Source organism: Anolis sagrei, chromosome 6, assembly GCF_037176765.1.
Source record: "Anolis sagrei isolate rAnoSag1 chromosome 6, rAnoSag1.mat, whole genome shotgun sequence".
Classification (NCBI taxonomy): domain Eukaryota; kingdom Metazoa; phylum Chordata; class Lepidosauria; order Squamata; family Dactyloidae; genus Anolis; species Anolis sagrei.
In genome coordinates this window covers 45706023-45729889 of record NC_090026.1, presented here as the reverse complement: position 1 = coordinate 45729889, position 23867 = coordinate 45706023, and the positions used below count along the sequence as shown (strand labels likewise).

Genomic DNA, 23867 nt, shown 5'->3' with positions numbered 1-23867 from the left:
TAAGTGCTTTGGCTTGATTGTAATCCATAGCTAATAGTAGACCTGGAGAAAATCCCAGCGAGGAGATTTTGGATGCTACCGCCTGCTTCCATGTGGATTGGAAGTCATCCTCCATGGTTAGTGGGGCAAGGCCAAGGGGTGCACGGGACAGTCTGAGCCAGAGGTTAAGTATGGCCACCCACACCCTGGCCTCCACTCTCATAAAACCCGTCTCTAGTCGCAGGGTGGCATTAGAAACACATTTAGGTACCTGCAAGGCCGATCTCAGAAACTTGGACTGGACCAGTTCTAATGGGGCAAAACTGGGGAAGGGGCCCAGCTGAGCACCAGACAAGAGTTGGGCTAATGACTTGGCTTCAAACAGCTTGAGCGCTGCCGGTGTGAAGTGGCCCCCTCTTGTCCTGAGATATTTGAGAATGGCAATTGAGCTCCCCTGCGCGGTGTTGGATACTTGATCCCCATGAGCTCTTCTGCTACCATTAGATTGGAAAACTACACCTAGATATTTGAAGGATGTAACTTGTTCAATTTTATGACCATCTATGCTCCAAGAGTAAGTCCTGGGCCTATTAGCGAAAGCCATGATTTTGGTTTTATTGTAATTGAGTTGGAGCTGATCTGTGTTGCAATGTTGTATTAATGCTCTCAAAGCTCTTTTGAGCCCAATGGGTGTTCTAGAGAGCACAGCAGCATCATCTGCATAAAGCAGGATGGAGATGTGTCTTCCCGCCAGCTTTGGGGGGTGGAAGTCCATGTTTTGAAGCTGGTCCACTATGGAGTTTATATAGAAGTTGAACAGCAAAGGGGCCAGAATGCAGCCTTGCTTGACACCCTTGCATGTTTCAACAGCCTCAGTGAGGTGGCCCTGTGGGTTGCATCTTACTTTGAGTGTGGTCTTTTCATGAAGTTGGCGTATAAGATATAGTAGACGGCGATCAATTGTAGAACTCTCCAGTTTTTCCCAAAGTTTAACTCGCGAGATGGAATCAAATGCTGCTTTAAAGTCAATAAAAGCAGCATACAGTGAGGTTATGTTTTGAGAGGAATATTTTTCCACAAGGTGTTGCAGCACTAGGCACTGATCTATGGTGGATCGACCTTCCCTGAATCCAGCTTGCTCCTCAGCTAATATGCTTTCTTGTTCCAACCAATCTTGGAGTTTCCATTGTAGATGTCTAGCATATAGCTTGCTGATAGTGTTAAGGAGGCTGATTGGTCGATAGTTCGCAGGATCATCCTTTTTCCCTTTCTTTTTATAGATGGGAACAATGATTGCAAGCCCCCAATCCTTGGGGATTTGGCCATGGTTGTCAATACATGTAAAAAGTGAGGCTAGGATGGGGGTCCAGAAATCCAGGTTGTTCTTGATGGCCTCTGCTGGGATAAGATCTTCTCCTGGGGCCTTGCCTGATCGTAGTTGGGCAACCAGGTTCTTAATTTCTGTAGCTGATACAGGTGGCCATGGTGGAAGGTTCTCTGTATCAAAGTTGGGACAGTCCCTTCCAGTAGAGGTGTCCATATAGAGATCCTGGAAATATGCCTCCCAAATCCCCGGAGGGATGTGGGAATCCACAATAGGTTGATCAGATGTTTGGGCATTTGATGTAATATGCCAGAAAGTGGCTGAGTCTTTCTCTTTGACAGCTTTGATAAGCTGAACCCAGTTGTTTTTCATAGCTTCCTTTTTCTTATATGCGAGCATCTGCTTGTAATGCCTCTTTTGTTGAAGAAGGTCTTGCGCTGCTGATGGTGAGGTATTGGATATGAAGGCCTGATAAGTGGCAACAAGAGCATTTTTAGCATTGACGCAATCTTTATCAAACCAGGGCTTGGAGTATTGCTGTTGCTGCTTCCTTGATGTAAAATTGTTAAACCTTAGGTGCTTCTGTATTTCTTGAGTGATGTTCATATAGTTGTCAAGTAGTATGTTGGGGGATGCTGATGATGTCAAGGCAGTCTGTAGTCCCATTAGTCGATCAGAGGCCAGGAGCTCAGATATTCTTTGGTTCAGACAGGGAGTCCATTTGGCCCTGACATGGGTTCCTCCTGGAGGTGATAGGGAGGGTTGGAAACATTCCACTGTGTGGGTATTTTGGGTGAAAGAATTTAGGTGCAGCAGGACAGGAAAATGATCACTGTCAAACTTGGGCTTAACTTCCAAGGTTTTGGCATATGGAAGAAGGTCCCTTGAGATGGTTATATAGTCAATGGCGCTCATTTTAGAGCCAGAAAGATATGTAAATTCTGCTGGGTGATCACCTTCCAGAGCACCATTTAAGATGTGGAGATTCAGTCGTGATGTTGATTGAGCCAAACACAACCCTGCAAAGTTTGTTTTTTGATCTTTGGAACGACGAGTTAGAAGTGGAACCTCATATTCAGTGGCAGGAGGAAGGCCTTTGTAACATTTAAAGAGTGTGGCATCATCAGGTCCCATTCTTGCATTGAAATCCCCTCCCATAATTACAGAGGCATTTGGGTTCTGCACCATGAGGTCTGCAGCATAATTTTCCAATTCTGACCATAAAGCTCTAGTTTGGGCTTTCTTCCTCGTTGGAGGCAGATAGACATTTATTATCATCAAGGTATGATACTTAAGTTGAATTAGCACTGCCATTGCAGTTGTTTTTAATGAGGGAAGGGGCCTTGTTATGGCACGTAAAGTGGTAGAGACTAAAATCCCTAATCCACCTTTTGCTCTTCCATGTGTAGCTCCTGGCTCTGCCCCTACACAGTACGAGTGGAATCCATTAGCTATCAGATCACCTACTGCCCAAGATTCCTGGATCAGAATAATATCATAGTGGGAAAGAAAGTCTATAAAACAAGGGTCTCTAATGGATGCGAGCCACCCAGCCACATTCCAAGTCAATAGGCTGACCCCGTGCTGGCCCTGTAGCTGTCATAGTCCCAAAGGATCTATGGCCTGGTCACGATCCTTCTGTATCAGGTCTGGGTCATTGTTTGGTGAGTAAGAAACTTGGCCTTCTGATGAAGGGGCTGGATGGACCAATGCCACATGAGTAATGAAATGTGGGTCATTGGCGAGTAGAGAGCCAAACTCATTTGCTGTCTGCAAGCCCTCACCTATGACCGGTGGAGAGGCAAGCTCCATCTGGGGTTGAGGAGAGTCCATAGTGTGTGGAATGGTTAAAGCAGCACCTGCAGGAGTGTCTTTGATCGGCTTTTCTGTTACTTGAGTCATTACTGGAATCACAGATGGATCTCTGTCATTGTTGTTTTCTTTTGTAACAGTCTTAGAGGGGGGACTTGACTTGGGCGGAGCCATGGAAGAATCTGTATTAGGGTCTGATTTAAGTTCCAAATCAATGTAAGCAACTGCTGGGTGACAATTCCTGACTTGGAGCTGTGTTAACTGTGTTGGGTTTCTTTCTTGTACCTGTGTGTCCAATGTACTTCGAGGAATGAGATGATTGACTGTCTGATCCTTAAATACCCTACTGATAGTTATGCCATGCCTGTTCCATAAGATGTCCTTCATTTGAGCTAGGCGGTCTGACATCTCAAGGGAGTTGGAGGTAAGGAGGATTCGTTTTACACCATTCTGTGTTGGAAGAAAATGGTGATCCTTTAAGTCAATAAGTTTGGGCTGGATTCTGAGCAAGTAAGCCAGTGATTTTACAATTTGTTGTTTATGGTTCCAGCCCAAAGCATTTTGATTGAGCTGCAGAACTATCTGGGCTTTTTGCAGAGTGAGGCATGCTTTAGTTTCAACTGTTGGTTTATTACTGTGATTAACAGCAGCTGTGGTCAGAGGAGCATCCTCAGCATGTGAGCACCTGGGCGTCTCTGCAGGCTTGACTCCCTGAAAACACTGTGTGGAATGCAAGTCTAGTAGCCTTTGAATTTGTTGTGAAATTTGACCTAGTCTGTTCAAAATCAGCATCATTGATTCCACTGACAGCAAACATATCTCCCGATATTTCTGCATATCATGGTCTAGGGAGGGGCTGCACCCCGGAGAGTTCAAATGACCATTATCTCCATTACCCTCTGGCATTTGTCCTGGGCTTGTCTCCTGGTCAGAGAGGGGGGAACCCACATTCAGTGAGTTTATCGAAGGTGTTATCAGTGCTCCGCTACTCACAGTTTGTGATGTTGCTATATCCGGGGAGTTTGGAAGGTAAGCATCGATTCTCATCTGTTTCCGTGCTTTTGGTGATTTATGGGACCCTGTTCCATTGCTGGGGCTGGTCCGGGACCTTTTCTTGCCCTTGGATGTCATTTTGGGTTATAAATCCTGGGGGAGTTGTGGAAAAACAGCTATTTCCAGGAGCAAATTCCGGAGCTTATCTTAGAAGCTGCTCTAAGAGGTGTCTACTGAGGCTCCCGGAGAGGCATCGACCTGGCTGTTCCGATGTGCCTTTCCAGAATAGGAATCCTCCAACAACAAGTACCAGAAGCACTTTATTAGAAATTAAGATTGCTGGCAAACTGCACTTACCCCATAATCCTTACATACCAACTGTCACGTCAGCACTTTTAATCTGTACCCATTACTCTGGCCCAGCACAGTTTATTGTGTCTTGGTGTATTGTTTACTGCTTGTTGTTTAATATTGTTTTAACTGTTTTTAATTTGCTTTAAGTTGTGTATTGTTATGTTGTGTTTTGAGGCCTTGGCCTTTGTAAGCTGCATCGAGTCCTTCAGGAGATGCTAGCGGGGTACAAATAAAGATAATAATAATAATAATAATAATAATAATAATAATAATAATATGCCAGCAGTAAAGAATTGGTGGGATCATAAACCTGCAAAGGTCATGGAAAATGAACATGCAAAAATACTGTGGGACTTTCGAATCCAGACTGACAAAGTTTTGGAGCACAATACACCAGACATCACGATTGTGGAAAAGAAAAAAGTCTGGATTATTGATATCGCCATACGGGTGACAGTTGCATTGAGGAAAAGCAAGAGAAACTCCATTATCAAGACCTTAAAATTGAACTGCAAAGACTCTGGCATAAACCAGTAGAGGTGGCCCCAGTAGTCATTGGCACATTGGGTGCCATGTCAAAAGATCTCAGCCGGCATTTGGAAAGAATAAACATCGACAAAATCACGATCTGTCAACTGCAAAAGGCCACTTACTTGGATCTGCGTACATCATTCGAAAATACATCACACAGTACTAGACGCTTGGGAAGTGTTCGACTTCTGATTTTGTGATACGAAATCCAACATATAGATCTTGTTTGCTGTGACATACTGTGCTTTTGTGTCAATAATAATGATAATAATAACTTCAAAGGCAATAGGTTTAGGATCCTCCATGACATCTGATGGCACTGGGACAGATTAAGACAGGCATCATCAAATTGCGGCTATACTGATGTTTGAGCATCCAACTCCCAGAATTCCTGACCATTGAACAAGGTGCTGGTGCTTTTGGGAATTGGGGGCACAAACAGCTGGAGGGCCGCAGTTTGAGGATGCCGGGTTTAGAGCATGGACAAGACAGGCTGTGTTGCAATCACAGTCCTGCTTTCCAACAGTAGAAAAAGGCCAGCTGGCTCAGGAAGAACAGCTGGGTAGCATCATTGCTATGCCCAATGTTTGTCAAGATATTTGAATCACTCTGCCTAATAGCAACATGGGTGGAGTCGCACACTGGCAGTGGTCCATCACCCTGTTAGTAGGATCCTACCTAACACTTTGCCTAAGGCTCTTTAGCACTGGAGCCAGCCCAGTTTTAGGGGGCAAATGCAAGTAATAAAGAAAACTGCCTTCCAGATCAGGCTGCCCCTCTTAGCCAGTATTTTCTACATTGTTTGACTATCTCTCTCTAGTGTTTTTCATGTCATTTGCCACTGGATCCTTTTAACTGGAGAAACTAAGCACTGAGCCTAGGACATTCTGCATACAAAACTCTACCATGAAGCTGTAGTATTCACTCGTAGTGTTCTTGTCCTGAAAGACTTGCATAGAAAGGATTTGCCCATCACATGTATGCTCCTGTCCTTTCTTTACAAACTCATAACCCCCGTCACTACTGCCCTGAGACAAATCAGTTACAAACGAAACTATGATTGCTACATCCTATGCTTCTTTCATTATTAGTTCCTGTGTATTTGTGCAAACAACTAATTGTATAGAAGTATATATCCAGCAAAAAACATTCCAGTCTGTTAAAGGCTTCTGAGCAAAAGTACAGGACATATGGAATGAGGAATAAAATTATATACCAGATGTCTGTTTCTGACTTCTGTATGCTGGGGATACACATAGTAAGGTAAAGGTGTTCCCCTGACATTAAGTCCAGTTGTGTCCGACTCTGGGGGTCAGTGCTCATCTGCATTTCTAAGCCGAAGAGCCGGCGTTGTCCATAGACACCTCCAAGGTCATGTGGCTGGCATGACTGCACGGAGCACCGTTACCTTCCCGCCAGAGCGGTACCTATTGATCTACTCACATTTGCATGTTTTCAAACTGCTAGTTTGGCAGAAGCTGGGGCTGACAATGGAAGCTCACATCGCTCTCCAGATTTGAACCTGTGACCTTTCGATCAGCAAGTTCAGCAGCTCAGTGCTTTAATCCACTGCGCCACAGGGGCTCCCGGGGATACACCTACACTGTAGAATTCATGCAGTTTGACACCACTTTAACTCCTGGGAGTTTTAGTTTTATGATGCACTTAGACTTCTGTGCAAAATAATGCTGGTGCTTGACCACACCACAACTTCCAGGATTCCATAGCATGGAGTCATAGTAGTGATCTCAAACTGAATTAATTCTATAATGTAGATTCCCCATGAATTACCCAATTATTCTTGCAGACAGCCAATTCTCTCACACCAGAAACAACTTGCAGTTTCTTAAGTCTCTCCTGACATGAAAAAACCCCAATTATTGGAGGTGGGACAAAGAAACAGGATTCAACAATTCTCTGCATATTATTTTTATGGTGAAAGCATGATCCCCTCTATATGTGGGTGGAATGGGCAGTTAAATCACAGCTTTGTCTCATCTGGTTTGGATTCCAGATGTGGAGCTCTTGCTTTGAGTAATGGTTTTATCCTGCATTGTTAATCAAATGACATAATGTATTTTTGTTGTCCTGCTTACAGCACAGTTAATCAATCCATCCCAAAGTAGTTTCACTGACAGAAGGTGCTCATGCAATTAGATGCCTCCTTGATATCTATATAAATAAAAATGTAATTTTCATTTGTGGGATTAACATAACTCAAAACCACTGGACGAATTGACACGAAATTTGAACACAAGACATCTGTCAGGCCAACAAGTAACCATCACTCATAAAAACACTGAAAAACACATTGGAAGGGGCTTAAAAAGCCGAAAAACAAAAATACATTACAACGCATGCGCAAAACCACATATATACACAAACACACATATATACACATATATACAAATATATACAGAAATATATACACACATATATGCACACACAAAACACATACACAGAAAGGCGGAAGGAAGGGAGGGAGGGAGGAAGGAAGAAAGGAGAGAGAGGGAAAGAAGGAGGGAAGGAGAGAAGGAAAGAAAGAAAGGTAGAGAAGGAAGGAAGGAGAGAAGTGAATAAAAAAGTAAAAGAGGGAAGGAAGGAGAGAAGGAAGAGTGAAAGAGGGAGGGAAGGGAAAAAGGAAAGAGACAAGGAAGGATGGAACCAAAGAGCAAAGGAAGCGAGAAAAGTAACAGGTAGAGAAGGAAGACAGAAGAAGGAAAATAAAAAGAGGAAAGGAGAGAAAGAGAGTGGGAAGATTGGCCACAGCAATGCGTGGCGGGTACAGCTAGTAAATAAATAAATAACAATGTCTACATATTTTTTTTAAATGAAATGCTCAGCCAGAACCTTTCTTCTTGGCTTCTAGTTTTCTGTGGTTAAGGATTCTCCCCCCCCCCCCCCACACACACACCTTAAATTGGACATTTCTCCCTCTGTAGTTTCACACCTATGTGAAATCAGGTATATCTAACAGCCTAGTACATCTTGCAAGATGGTTGCTAAGAGAATAAGTGAAGCAACTGCGATGTACACCACACTGAATTCTACTGGAGAAGATGACATCAGAGTAATGTCAGAAGTGTACAGAATATACAAAGACTTCACACTCTACCTTTAAAAGATTTTCATTTACTTTTGAGTAGACCAGTTTGGTCACAGCAGGTAAAAGGTTGAAAAGAATAAAATACTAATAGAGTAGGCAAAAAAGGAGTTCAGAATGTTCAGGAAAGATTGCTAGCCACAAACCAAAAGAAAGAAGAAAGAGTGCATACCATCAGACATTTTGGAAGCCTAGGAGCACATCTACACTGAGCTATTACCCCTAAAGTGGGATGAATCAGCTCCACTAAATTTTGTATGGAGCTTAATGCATTAACACAGTGGTTCTCAACCTGGGGATTGGGACCCCTAGGGGGGAGGACACGAGGGATTGTTGGAGGAGTCGCCAAAGGCCATCAGAAAACAGTGTTTTCTGTTGGTCATGAGGGTTCTGTATGGGAAATTTCAACTCCCAAATTACAACTCCCAAATGTCAAGGTCTATTTCCCCCAAACTCCACCAGTGTTCACATTTGGGCATATTGAGTATTTGTGCCAAGATTGGTCCAGATCCATCATTGTTCGAATTCACAGTGCTCTCTGGATTTAGGTAAACTACAACTCCAAAACTCAAGGCCAATGCCCACCAAACCCTTCCAGTATTTGCTGTTGGTCATGGGAGTTCTGTGTGCCAAGTTTGGTTCAATTCCATTGTTGGTGGAGTTCAGAATGCTCTTTGATTGTAGGTGAACTATAAATCCCAACAACTACAACTCCCAAATGACAAAAATGAATCCCCCCACCCCCAACCGCACCAGTATTCAAATTTGGGTATTTGTGCCAGATTTGGTCCAATGAATGAAAATACATCCTGCAGATCAGATACTTACATTACAATTCACAACAGTAGAAAAATTACAGTTATGAAGTAGTAACAAAATTAATGTTATGGTCGGGGGTCACCACAACATGAGAAACTGTATTTAGGTGTCGCAGCATTAGGAAGGTTGAGAAACACTGCATTAACAAATGTTGTGGGTTGCTCTGAATTCTCCCTGAGACTTCAGAGCAAACTATAATTTTGGGTTGAATTAAACAATTGGGTCAGTTGTGAAATGTAGCCAAATGCAAATGTTCACATGGCTATCCCATGTTCCCTGGGCTGGACATCTTGGGGATACAGGTTGGCACTAACTGTCTCCTCCTGTTTTAATCATTGTGGTGTCTAGTGGGGGTGACATCACTAGTGTCCATCAGCCTGGAGTGAAGCTAGTCAGAGCAACAAGGTGATTGGAAGAGAGGATAAAAGATGAGGCTATTGCTGTTGTCCTCTCCATTCTTCTGCTGCAGTAGTTCTCAACCTGGGGTCCCCAGATGTTTTTGGCCTACAACTCCCAGAAATCCAAGCCAGTTTACCAGCTGTTAGGATTTCTGGGAATTGAAGGCCAAAAACATCTGGGGACCCCAGGTTGAGAACCACTGGTCTACTGCATCACTTTGGAGCCCTGGTAGACATTACTCCAGATGATGAGTGTTGAGCATGGGCCATGTTGTGCCCATTGGCTGTTGCAACAAGAACAAGACGGAGATGGTAGGAATGGCCATCTGTTCGGTGTTGCTGGACAGTTAGAATTGATCTACTCTATCCTATATCCCAGGATCCAATCCCAGATCATCTTCTTATCCCAGGTAATCTGGCAGTGTAGACTCATATAATCCAGTTCAAAACAGATAATCTGAGATCAGATCTTGGAATATAGGGCAATGTAGATCCAACCTCAGACTCCCTCCCATTCCTGGAGCAGCCGTGGGACTCCCTGTCAAAACTATTCCAGGGATAGTCCAGCATTCATCACTCTGGATGATCCCCAGGATAAAGGGTGTGGATAGAACTGCCTAGATTTTTAGTGATGGCCTCCACATAGGGTCTTATGCAATTTGTATGAAGGAACACAAACAACACTCGTGCATGTTCCATAGAAAACTACAAACAAGATTCCAACTTAATCTCTTTGCATACACTAATTGTGTACATATGGGGATTTTTATATTTTGTTTTGGTTGAAAGGAGTCATGATTCCTGCACTGTTTCAGAACCAGGTGGCTGGAAAATGTCATTTCATCTTATAGAAAAAGGAGAAGCAGGGAAATACCCCGTGTGGGTCAAGCTGGATTTTTGCCTCAAAATGGAAAGGTTAAAGGAGCTCACAATTTTCCATGTGTTTCAAATATTCCTATCTTGCTGGTGCTGTAATTCAGGCCCCTTCAACATTGCTATAAAAATTCAGATTATTTGCTTTCAACTGGATTATATGATTCCTATAATCCAGTTCAAAGTAGATAATGTGGATTATCTGCTTTGATAATCTGAATTATATGGCTGTGCAGAATGGGCCTCTGTCTATGGTAATAAGTGGAGATGTTTTCCGTTTGAAAACTTCAGGCAAAATCTGTTTTCTGGTGAAGAACCTGTATTTCTGGAGATTTCCCCTTTTCAGTTCTTTTTCAAATTTGCTGTTGCTGCTTTTCAACTGCATTTATCTGGATCGATGTTTCCCAACCTGTAGTCCAAGGACCACTCATGGTTCCCAAGAACTAAAATATGGTCTGCGGCCTCACCATTACTACGCTGTTGCAAGGAAAGCAACTGGTTTCACAAAACCCCTTTATAGTGCTGAGGCTTATTAAATATGGTTTTGTGAGGGTGAGCAGATGGCAACTATTAGATGGCATATGTTCTGTATCAGAAACTAGAGCTGATGTGTTCTATTCAATGCAATTTTCTGAATCAGCACCTCAAATAACCGAATCTAAAGTTGACCAAAAACTGATTCGTAACCCTTTTGCTACTAATGTTGGAGAGTGGTCCCTGGTCAAAGTGGTCCCTGGTCAAAAAAAGATTGGGAACCACTGCTCTGAATGAATGCTGATCCTGTTATTATGGGTAACAATGGTGCAGTTTAGTTCTCTCTCACACACAAGTCTTCAATTACAGTAAGAGATTATTTATTATTATTTCTGGTATTTCTACCCCATCTTTTTTCTTCCCCTGAAGGGGGACTCAGGACGGCAACGATTCGATGCTGCTTCATATAAATAATTACAATAATACAACACAATTAAAGTATATAAAGCATTAATTAAAACAGTACATAAACATTAATTAAAACAATAATACGATTATCAGCTGTATCATCATTCCAGTCAATTTCCAACCAAAGTGCTAATTAAGTCTGCTGTCCGAAAGCCTGGTCCCACAACCACAATTTCACTTTCTTCCTGAAAGCCAGGAGGGATGAGGCTGATCCTATCTCCTTTGGAAGCACATTCCACAGATAGGGGGCCACAGCTGAGAAGGCCCTGTCTCTCGTCCTGGCCAAATCATAGAATCAAAGAGTTGGAAGAGACCTCATGGGCCATCCAGTCCAAACCCCTGCCAAGAAGCAGGAATATTGCATTCAAATCACCCCTGACAGATGGCCATCCAGCCTCTGTTTAAAAGCTTCCAAAGAAGGAGCCTCCACCACACTCTGGGGCAGAGAGTTCCACTGCTGAACGGCTCTCACAGCCAGGAAGTTCTTCCTCATGTTCAGATGGAATCTCCTTTCTTATAGTTTGAAGCCATTGTTTCGCGTCCTAGTCTCCATGCTTTTGCAATGTAGGTGGGAACAAGAGCAGGGCCTCCCCGGATGATCTTAAATTACGAGGTGGGACGTAGAGACAGATGCATTCAGACAAATAAGCTGGGCCAGAACCGTATAGAGCTTTATAGGTCAAAACCAGTACTTTGAATTGAGCTTGGAAGTGGACCGGCAGCCAAATGAGTTATGGCCACAACCTTATAGCTCTTGAAGACTATTAAGAGAAAGATAGGATTTTCTGATCTCCATTTGGTTCTCTCTTTCTCACTCCACCTCTTGTTTCATTACAATCCTCTGTTCTCACCCTCATCTATATGTCCTAACAGCCACTTTTTATCTCTAAATTGTTTCCGGTCATGATATTTCTTGCAAACAAAAAAGAAAAAGCTAGGTACTTGTCATCTCCTGATAAGAGAATGACACACATACACACCCATTTGTGATGCCTGAAACTCTAGAAAAGGATATTGGAAGTGGGGTGGGGAGAGGGTGCAGGAAACAGATTTCTGCAGAAACTGATGAGCAATTTTTTGGGGGGAAACCACATATCCAAAAAAGAAGGAAACACTTGGTGGAGAACAGGGGAAAGCAATCACCTACTCACAAGGCAGTATAGAGTTAATAATAATCCAAGGCTGTTAATCAACAGTTTCTCAGAGCTGTGTAATCCTCAGCCTGTAGGAGCTGCAAAAGCCACAGCCTGTGAGTCAGCAGACAGACATGGTTATTAGAGGAGGGTGAAGCTTCAGGGAAGGAAAGAAATTACAGAGAAGGAATAAGGGGCTTCTAGAGAGTGTTCTCTCTTCCATCAACCTTGAATTAAGACTGGCTGAAACCTGTTGTGTTAATCATTATAGGTGTATTTAGGGCCAGGCCTGTCATTAAGCAGAGTAAGGCAGCAGCTTTAGGTGGCTGTAGCAGCACAAAAGTGTTGGAGAACATACGAGGGTTGAATGAAAAGTAATGCCTCCACCTTCGTTACTTTGGTTTGGATGGGAATATTTTAATAAACCAAACACAGAAATAATCCTTAAAGTGTGCTCTTTAACTACCACTATTCACTTTTCCACATAATCACCAGACAATTGGATACATTTCTGCCAACGATGAATAAGTTTTCTGAAGCTGTCACGGAAGAAATTGACACTGTTTTGGGTACCCATTGTGCACAGATCTTCCAATAGCCAAGCAAAGCAATAATGTGACCCACACATTCTTGTGAAATGCCGATTATGCTTGAAATTTCTCTCTGAGTGATATGACGATCGTCCTGAATCAATTTGTCAACCTTTTGCTTCTGAAACTCAGTGGTTGCTGTCAGGGGCAGCTCAGCCCATTACACAAAGTAAGCATTTGCAGTACAGTTGATTTTGCCCAGGGGTGCTCTTGAGGCACTCTTGGGGGAAAATAAACTGTGACATATACGACTTGTAGTTACTGGGATGTATAGGTCACCTACAATCAAAGAGCATTCTGAACTCCACCAATGATGAAATTGAACCAAATATGGCACACAGAACTCCCACAATGAACAGAAAATATATTTCAATGATTGGGGGGGGGGGGGGGGCACCAAAATACTGTTTGCTTACCATTGAAAATTACCTAGGGCCACCTCTGGTTGCTGTCACAGGATGTCCAACTCCCTGTTTGTCATGCAAGTCAGATGTTCCCACCTCAACATCTTTAAACTTACTTCCCCAACGATGCACAGTACTCACATCAACACAATCACCATAAACAGCTTGCATTCTCTGATGAATCTCCTTTGGGATGACACCTTCTGCTGTCAAGAATTCAATGACTGCACGTTCCTTAAGTCGCATTGACCGACCGTCTGCACAGGGTTCCATACTTTGCACTTTAATAACACAACCATTCAATGCTAAGGCTTCCCACCAAAATGGAACTGTAGAGGAGAGTCTACTGAACAAGCCAGTACCTGCCGCATACCAGTACTGTCATCTGCTGAGGAGTTACGAAGGTGGAGGCATCACATTTCATTCAACCCTCGTATATTATGCTGTATTTATTTACATATCAAAGGAGTTGATTTCTGTATATGGTTTGAGGGTGGGTATCATATTATTGCTTTCCTATTGCTTTTTCTTATTTGTTTTGGCTCTTCCAACACTGTATTGATGCTGCAGAAGCTGCCAGGCTTCCATGGTCATTTTTAAAAGTAGAAGTAGATATTCCAACAGCACACATTTCCAAATACTAAACAGAAATTTCAAAGAAAAGAAAATATAAAGCATTCTTTGCTCAATGTGTTGTCAAAGACTTTCATGGCCAAAATCACTGGGTTATTGTGAGTTTTTCGGGTTGTATGGCCATGTTCCAGTAGCATTCTCTCCTCTTTGTTCATTGCTCACACCTTGTATTGGTACAAGCAAGTATTGGTAATGGTTTCCCACAGAAATCAGTAGCTTTTGTCTATTATGCACTTTGTTTATGAAACTGTTTGTTATTAACTAACAGGCCAATCCAATGTCTCATGCACCAGTGTAAACCCCAGGTCAGTGACACATCAGAGTGATAGTCTCTTTGCCTCATCTAATTTGTGCTTCCAGATTGGGTATTTCCAAGTTTTACCAAAATTGCCCAATCAATATGTTATTTGGTTGTTTAAAAAAACAATGTTTCTAGTTTGCCTCCCCGTTTTACAATTGCACGTTACCAATGTGCAAACTGCATTTTTTAAAAAAAATATAATTTCACATTGATCATGTCCAAATGTATTGCAAAACAAAACAAAACCCCCAAACCCTTCCCATAGGAGTGTGTATTTCTAGTGGGCCAATGAATGCTGTTATAAAATAATGCTGTTGCTGATGGTGATAAGCACATTATCACCATTGCTGGTGGTGATAATGTGCTTGTGTGTATCTGTGCTTGACTTTTCTTGTAAGTCACATCTATTTTAAAAAATGGAAAGAGCACATCGGAGAAGAAAACTAAAGTTATTGTTCTATTATCCAGGCAGAGGCCACAAGGGAGTGCTAGAGAGAGAAAGATAGTCCATTTTAAGGAGGTGGAGGGTGGGTTGAAGGACCATTTTCCCCCTGTTTTCCTGTTATTCCCCTCACCCTTGTCAACCCTCGTTTATTTGGAGTTCAGTTTCAGGATCAGGGTGCTTTGGATGTGGGAAGTGATGCCAATGAATTTCAAGATGGCAATGGTCTGGTCAATGATACTGATGCAAAGAAGGACCAGGAGACCCCTGTGCAAAGAATAGTTTCCCATGAGATTGTCCCTGAAGGGTGTGGGGATGATAGTGCACTCCCTGAATTGTTACCAGAGAGTTCCCAATATTTGGGGCTTGAAAACAACTGGGCACCTGGCCCAGCTGCAAAACTTAATGAGCAAATAGATAGACAAGAGGAAATTAGTCAAAACAGACAGGTCGGACAGTACCTTCGGCATTCTGCCAAGCTCCAACAGAAAAAGATAAGGGGATCTCAAGTAAAGCAAAACTAAATTCCTAAGTGCGTGGAATAGCTTAACAAGGGGATAAAAGTTCCAAGTATGGGAAATATAGTTAGATGAAGCATTGTTGGAATCAAGTGTAGTTCTCATCCTTGTTTTATGGAAGCCTTGCTTGGAAGATTCTTGTCTAAGTATTTCTTATTTCATGTCTTGAAGTAATATTTTCTGGTTTTCTGAATTATATTAGAGAAGTGTGGACTTTGCTTTTATTGACTTTGTTGAACTTTACCCTGGACTGTTTTTGCTCCTGCTTATCTTCTTACCTAATTGGATTTACGTTTTTCCTTTAAAGTGCTTTTTTACTTTGCTATTTTTAAAATTATTTTCAATAAAAGGATTGTTTTCCAATCAACAGTGTGGTGTTTACAGTCAGAGGGCTTTCCCTGTCCTGGAGTGCAACAGTTTATGACATCAGAAGCGGGGAAGGGGAATAACCAATGAAAATGGGAGAAATGGCTTTCCTCCTTTAATTTCCCCTATAAAATGGACTATCTTTCTCTCACTAGTGCCCCTTATGGCCTATTTATATTTATTTATTATTTATTTCAGTTACTTTTACCCCGCCCTTCTCAACCCCCAAGGGGGGACTCAGGGCGGCTTACAAAAAAGGTACAATTCGATGCCTACATAGAGTACATGTACATATAAAAACAATCAACATTTATCACAATTAAACAATCAATATATAACACAATCACTAAAAACTAATCACGAGCTCAGCGTGTGTCTTTCAGAGTTCCTATGCCTGGATAATGAAACAGTACCAAACTAAATAATATAAGCATGAAACCGATGTGTACATGGGGAGGATATATCTATATATCATTATTGCAGTGGGCAGGCCCGTAGCCAGGATTTTGTTTCGGGGGGGGGGGGGGCTGAGTCTGAGTGAAAGAGGGTCTACCCTAGCAAACCTTTTGTATCGTTACCCCAATATCCCCGTGCATATGGGATATATTGATATGAATAAACATAGCAGTTTAAATAATGCACCAGTAAGGCCTTCTCGCGGACCACCATCCGAATTTTCGGGGGGAGGGCTGAAGCCCCCAAGCCCCCCCCCCCCCGGCTACATGCATGGCAGTGGGGAACACACAGGTAATGTATTTTTGTGCTGACTTTTTAGGCCTTTGGCAGCATTAGCAATATTTTTTCAAATTGTCCTGTACATGCATACTATTCTTTATGAATAATTATATGAAACAGTGAGAACATAACAAAGAGAGAAGGGGAGAGTTAGTGCTTTCTAATGTTAGGCTACTGTGTACTAGGTAGATAGGCGAACAAGTGAAAGTTTCACAATTCTCTTAGTTTATGGCATTTGTGCCTTTAGGGCATGTCTTTAAAGAAATGATGGATACACTTGGTACATACCTTAGTACAAAATAAGGAAAAGGACCTCCCCAATAGATTGTATGATTTCAGGATTTTGTCCAAACTGGCCCAAGATAGTTTCCTGCCTGAGGCAAAAGAAAACGTGTCTGTATTCACATTCCATGTTCAGAAACTGACAGGTAAGCCCAGCACTCTCTTCTGCGCCTAAGGGCAGCAGGCAAGATTAAGGGCCAGAGGACAGCACATGCTCTGCTCTGTAATAAGCACAGAGAACTATAATAAACTGATACAGATTGGGTTGGCAGTGAAGGAGGAAGCTTTCACCTTTCTTCTTAGTATGTTTTCAATCAAGGTCAGGCTTATGATTCCAGCTATTTTTATTGCAAAATAAAAAGAGGATGGAATAACACTACTGCAAAATAGTTATCAGTTAAATCAAAGATGCAATGGTTTTAAGTCAAGAAAACCGTACTGTAATTTCTATAGTGAAATAAATATGTAGTCTCCATTTATGTCTTCAGAGATATACATGGTTTATATCACACCCTTTCTTAAATCAGTGTTTCCCAGACTTTTCAGCTGAGATAACACTTATATGCTTTTAGAAAACCACACATTCAGTAGAAATTGGGCAGGGTTCCAAGCATTGTACATTCAATAGCAGGCACTGGTTCCCTGACATGTAAGGTTCAGAAGTAATGCCTTCTTTATTAGCTGAAGGGCATAAATAAGATAAGGGATATTTGGCTAAGCAATGCTTTCATTTTGCATTGCTGTCCAGATATTGCTGATAATTCCCTGAGGAATGCATAGTTTCAACTGTACTGGAATCCGCCCTTGTAAACGCTCAGCAAGCAGTATTTAGTTCTTTTTAAAGTCCTAGGTATGCCTCCAGATCAGTCTTGTAAAATTAAAAGCCCGTAGTAGTGGGAGGGATCATCTATATAAATAAAAATGTAACATTCCTTTGTGGGATTAACATAACTACTGGACGAATTGACACCAAATTTGGACACAATATACCTATCAGGCCAACAAGTGACCATCACTCATAAGAACACTGAAAAACACAGCAGAAGAGACTTAAAAAGCAAAAAAAAGCATAAAACCCATTAGAATGCATGCTCAAAACCACAAACACATATATACGCAAACACACATGTACACAAACATATACACATATTTGTTGTTCATTCATTCAGTCGTCTCCGACTCTTCGTGACCTCATGGACCAGCCCACACCAGAGCTCCCTGTCGGCCGTTACCACCCCCAACTCCTTCAAGGTCAGTCCAGTCACTTCAAGGATGCCATCCATCCATCTTGCCCTTGGTCGGCCCCTCTTCCTTTTACCTTCCACTTTCCCCAGCATAATTGTCTTCTCTAGGCTTTGCTGTCTCCTCATGATGTGGCCAAAGTACTTCAACTTTGTCTCTAGTATCCTTCCCTCCAATGAGTGGTCGGGCTTTATTTCCTGGAGGATGGACTGGTTGGATCTTCTCGCAGTCCAAGGCACTCTCAGAACTTTCCTCCATCCAGCACCACAGCTCAAAAGCATCTATCTTCCTTCGCTCAGCCTACCCTAAGGTCCAGCTCTCACATCCGTAGGTTACTACAGGGAATACCATGGCTTTCACTATGCGGATCTTTGTTGCCAGTGTGATGTCTCTACTCTTTACTATTTTATCGAGATTGGACATTGCTCTCCTCCCAAGAAGTAAGCGTCTTCTGATTTCCTGGCCACAGTCTGCATCTGCAGTAATCTTTGCACCTAGAAATACAAATTCTGTCACGGCCTCCACATTTTCTCCCTCTATTTTCCAGTTGTCAATCATTCTTGTTGCCATAATCTTGGTTTTTTTTTATGTTTAGCTGCAACCCAGCTTTTGCGCTTTCTTCTTTCACCTTGATTAGAAGGCTCCTCAGCTCCTCCTCGCTTTCGGCCATCAGAGTGGTGTCATCTGCATATCTGAGGTTGTTAATGTTTCTTCCAGCAATTTTCACCCCAGTTTTGCATTCATCAAGCCCCGCACATCGCATGATGAGTTCTGCATACAAGTTTAAAAAGTTGGGTAAGAGTATGCAGCCTTGCCGTACGCCTTTCCCAATCTTGAACCAGTCTGTTGTTCTGTGGTATATACACATATATATACACACACAAAACGTATATACACAGACTGGGCCACAGCAATGCATGGCAGGGGACGGCTAGTTTCACAATAAATTCAAGAGCTGGATATTTTTATCCTAGATCAGAAATTAATATATAATGTGCTTGTTTCCCCATAAGATTTGAAGACAGGAGTGTGAAAATTTAGGCTCCTTTGAGCTGTTACTAAATTAGAGCTGTTGCTGAATTAGTACCAAAATGACTCACTTGAACAAAAATTATTTACAGCTCTGTCATTTATCATATTATTCAACTGTATTTTTGGGGGTTTTAAAAATGTTTTATGACAGGGATACACTGTATTTGAGTGATGTGAATATACTAATGACCCCCGCCCCCAGCAAAGAAATCTGTTTATATCAGAGAGGCCAAATGCCATATACAGGAAGTCCCCAAGTTACAGACTAGATAGGTTCTGTAGTTTTGTTTTTAAGTTGAATTTGTATGTAAGTCAGAACAAGTACATTTTAAAAGTGTAATTCCAGGCCACGGGTATGTGTGTGTGAGAGTGAGTGATTTTGGATAGCATACGGAAGGCTTTTGTTTTGCTGTCTTTGCCCCTGTTCAGAAGATTTCATCTCATTTTCTGTCACTGTAATACAGTGGTTCCTAACCACTGGTCTGTGGAACACCAGTTGTCCACAAGAACTAAAATATGATCCGCAGCCTCACCGTTACTACACCGTTGCAACAAGAGGAACTGGTCTCGCAAAACCCTCTTATAATGCCAAGGCTTATTGAATATGGTTTTATGTGGGTGAGCAGATAATGAATACTGGATGGCATATGTTCCAAAATATACCTATGCAATGGATTTAAAGGAACATTGACTTAAAATATTCCATAGATGGTATATTACACCCAAGAAATTAGGCCAGATGTACAAGAACACACCAAACAAGTGTTAGAAATGCCAAGATCATGAGGGGACCCTTTTCCATATGTGGTGGTCCTGTAAGATAGCCTCTAAATATTGGACGAAAATTCATGAAGAATCACAAAAAAATCCTTAAAATGGAGTTCAAGAAGTAACCAGAGTAATATTTACTAGGAATTACTGACTCGGACTTGGACCTTGATGAAAATAAAGACAGATTATTGACATACATGACAACGGCAGCAAGAATCTCCTTTGCAAAATATTGGAAACAAGAACAAGTCCCTGACATTGAAAACTGGATAATTAAATTGAAGGAAATAAAGGACATGGACAAATTAACTTACTGACTAAAGAAAAATGTAGGTAAACTATAAAAAAGGAATAACTGGGATCTTTTCCAGGACTACGAAAAGAAAATTAGTGGAAAGTAGCAGCTAAACAAAATGAGGGAAATAGACTAAAATAACTACAAGAACAACAGAAACCACAACGTTCAGAATAGAAGTCAAAAACCTTTTTGATTCTTTTCTTTCTTTCTTTCTTTTTCTATTAAACTCTTTTATCTTTCCCACTTTTCTATAACTATATTGTTCTACCACTTTCCATGTTATTTTTTTGTTTTTTTACTTTTCTGGTTATTTAAAATAAAAATATATTTCAAAAAAGGGAGAAAAGCGGGCTATAGATGTCGCAAATAAATAAATAAATAAATTTTCTGAATCATCGTGCCAAATATCCAAACTGAATTTAAAGTTGACCAAAAACTGATTAGTAACCTTTTTGGTACTAATGTTGGAGAGTGATCCCTGGTCATGTGGCCCCTAGTCACAAAAAGGTTGGGAACCACTGCTATAATACTTGGATTTTGAAAAAATTGGTTTGTTGTGGAATCAGGGATAGGTGAGAAAGTTTCAGTGTAGACATCTTTTCTCCATGATAACTCTTTCAGCAGTGAATTTCCCTTCCTAGGGGTAGATTTCTTTGCATTTCCTGTTGTCTCACCCCTGTTTCGAACTGTAAGTTAGATGTATGTAACTTGGGAACTGCCTGTATTTGTATCCTGAATTTGAAAATTGTGATGAAAGTCAATGCATGGACACTCAGGACTAAATACAGTTCTAATTCCCCAGCAGTTGAATTTAGGCCCCAGAATCTGGGAATCTGAGTAAGAGCCATTCCCCTTTTCCTTTTCTTGGAGAATCAAGTTGGAGAATCAAGTTACTCTTGATTGTGAAGATTGTGTGATGTGAGCCCTTGGAAATGAAGTGCATTCTTGGTTACTGCTGAGGGGGTTCAGCAAGAAAGTGGCAGATAAATTGCCACCAGTTTCAAATGCCATCTAATTTAGTGTTTTTGTTGTTCCAGGACAGCATTCTATGTCACGTACTTTGCCACCAGTAGTTGTCCATGAAAGTTCCCCATCTAAAGTTCTGTTCTTTGTGTTTCAGGTGGTAATATCTGTACTACACGAGGAGTGAACTCATGCCAACAGTGTTTGACTGTGAATCCACAATGTGCTTGGTGTTCTGAGGAGGTGAGGCATAACTAAAACTATATCATGTGCTTTTCTCATATTCACTGTAGGTTTCTTCTGTGTCAACAACAAAGAGGTCATACTATTTCTGTTTTGTTTTAATCAGCTTATCGTTCCTTGGCTGGAAATCTCTTATTTTATACACTGATTTTTAAAGCATTTATGTTTTACCCTTACACTTCTGGCTTAAACACTCTGGAGCAGGGGTCCTCAAACTTTTTAAACAGAGGGCCAGGTCATTGTAGATCAAGGGTCCCTCAAACTGTTGGAGGGCCGGATTATAATTTGAAAAAAAAAACATGAATGAATTCCTATGCACACTGCACATATCTTATTTGTAATGCAAAGACACTTAAAAACAATACAATAATTAAAATGAAGAACAATTTTAACAAATATAAACTTATTAGTATTTCAATTGGAAGTGTGGGTCTACTTTTGGCTGATGAGATAGGATTGTTGTTGTTATTGTACTATTTCAAGTTGTTTCAGAATTAGGTTGACTCTAAGCGAGTGCCGGGTAAATGACCTTGGATGGCCGCATCTGGCCCCCGGGCCTTAGTTTGAGGGCCCCTGCTCTGGAGGGTTAACATTAGCTCAACAACAACATAGCCCAACCCAAAAAAAATTTCAATCTTGGTGTCTTGGTTTCCAGGCCTGTTTCTGGGTTGTTGGGGTGTTGATTCAGAAAATTGCATTGGATAGACTATATCAGCTCTAGTTTCTTAGATGTGGTTAGTATGATTTTCTATGGGAGAGAAGATAAAGACTGGTATAGGGCATATGTTCTGTATCTCAAAACCTAGAGTTATAGAGGAAAACTGGTGCCATTTTTGGGATGAATAGGTCAAATATACCAGGAACAGATCTAACATTTGATTAATCAAAACATGTGTTGGCTAGTATTACTTTTTTGTGAGGATTTGAAAAGAGACACCATGATGTGGTGGGTTGACTGGAAAGACATGTGTCAGCAGCTGATTGGCTGAGCATGCCAGGGGCCAGAGTTCTGATTGGCTGTTATCTCTGGCTTGCTGCTGAGACAAACAGTTTTAACTGCCACTTTCACTTTGGAAAGTGAAGAGAGTGCTGACTGGAAACAGTCAGGAAGGAAATGGCTGCCAGCTCTCTGAAGCCTTATCATTTTTAAGGCAGGAAGCATATTTTAAAGACTATTTAAAAGGACTGTTCATTCCCTCTGTTCTCTATGTGAATTCAGAGAGACTGCTTTATATATTGTTGCCGTTTGATCCTTTGAAGTAAAGATACTGTTACTTGTTACACAAGTTCGAGTGACACTTTATGATACTGCAGGGTATACGTGGTTCAGAAACTGTGATAATGCTTCTGTTTATTATAATTTACCAACCCCCATATTTTTCAGACTGTCAAAGAAGATTTGGAGGACACCTCAGTCATGAAGCTGAGGTGTCCTCCAAACCCAGCAAGAACAAATATCAATAAGAAGCTCTCAATACAAGCAGTATAATTCAAACACCAGTCAATACAATGGCAAATGTATTTCAGACTGAACATTAAAGGAACTAACCAAGGTGTCAATCGGATTTTGAGTATACAGTTCAGCACCATGGAAAGCTCCTTCAAAATGCAGATTAAACCTCAGAGCAGAGTCCCTGGATCACTGATATTGGCACCATTTCATAACTAATGTTTAATGAGAAATAACAATGGGGGGAAAGTTAAAAGCTAATACTGTACTTACGAAAGAGCCAGCATCAATGTAATCAAATGAAAGTGGAAGTAAAGGTCTTCATCTGGAACAAAAAGCATTCAAGTGACACTGAAATGTCATAAGATAAACCTCTAGGCAGATATTCTGGAGCAAGAAGTTGGCTAAATTGCTGTAAGTTTATGAAGTATTCATATTGTAAATGCTGGCAAATGTTGAAAATTTGCCTACTTTCTCTAAGAAGGAGGATATATGATTAGGAGAGGTACATAATGATTGCAATTCCCATTCCGACATGATAGACATGCACAGAATCACCAGTTGGCAGATTTTCATGTTGACATTTGCGGACGGTGCCACTTTATCATTGTGTTTCTTTTACAGCACAACAATCTTTTAATGCATGCTAGAAACTTCATCCATACAAAGGAACATCTAGAGATGCTTGGACAAAAGCGCCTTGATAAAATCTGCAATATTTTTTTTTAAGAAGCCTACTGTCTTTCTGGTTGTTACCATTTTAGTGGCTTTTTACTCCACATTGCTTGAGATGCACCTTATCTAAAACACTTTCTACACAAAAATGTATCCAGAACATTTGGAAAATGTTTTGTAGAGTCACATAACTTCCTGTTCACCACTACTGTGTCTTCCGCATGCCCAATAGTAGTGTTGGATCGTAGCAGGATATGCATACAGGAAAAGTGGAAGTAATTCTTTAAAACAGAAGAGTAATGATTGAAAAATGCTAGGACCTACCCTTCTAGAAGCTCTCAAGAGAAGTGTGGTGAGGAGACAGGGACGTGCAAAAGAAGACTGAAGAATGTCCTTCTGTTAAATAAGAAAAACCTAATTAAAAGTGGAGTCCTCTTGAAATATTTCAAGAATGTTTTTCATGGCTGCTAAAATCTAAATATTAGGACCTATTGGCTCCAGCATATGTTTGCATCCGGCTTGCTTTTCTAGAGCCTTTGACATATTTCCCAAAGGTATTTTTAATTAACTGATGATGCATCAGATTCAGAATAACTGGCTCTCAACGAGGAAGAGATCACTTAAATGTATCTATCTTCCCATCAAAAGTTGCTGTTTTGCT

The 23867-nt window shown here is 41.2% G+C and overlaps 1 protein-coding gene across 1 annotated transcript in view; it reads left to right on the top strand.

Moving 5' to 3' along the window:
• Nucleotides 1–23867, top strand: part of ITGB3 (integrin subunit beta 3) — an 80980-nt gene that overhangs the window by 8634 nt on the left and 48479 nt on the right. The window contains exon 2 of the mRNA XM_067470080.1: nucleotides 20996–21081. Coding sequence (XP_067326181.1) covers nucleotides 20996–21081 — 86 coding nt within the window. The remainder of the gene's footprint in view (nucleotides 1–20995; nucleotides 21082–23867) is intronic.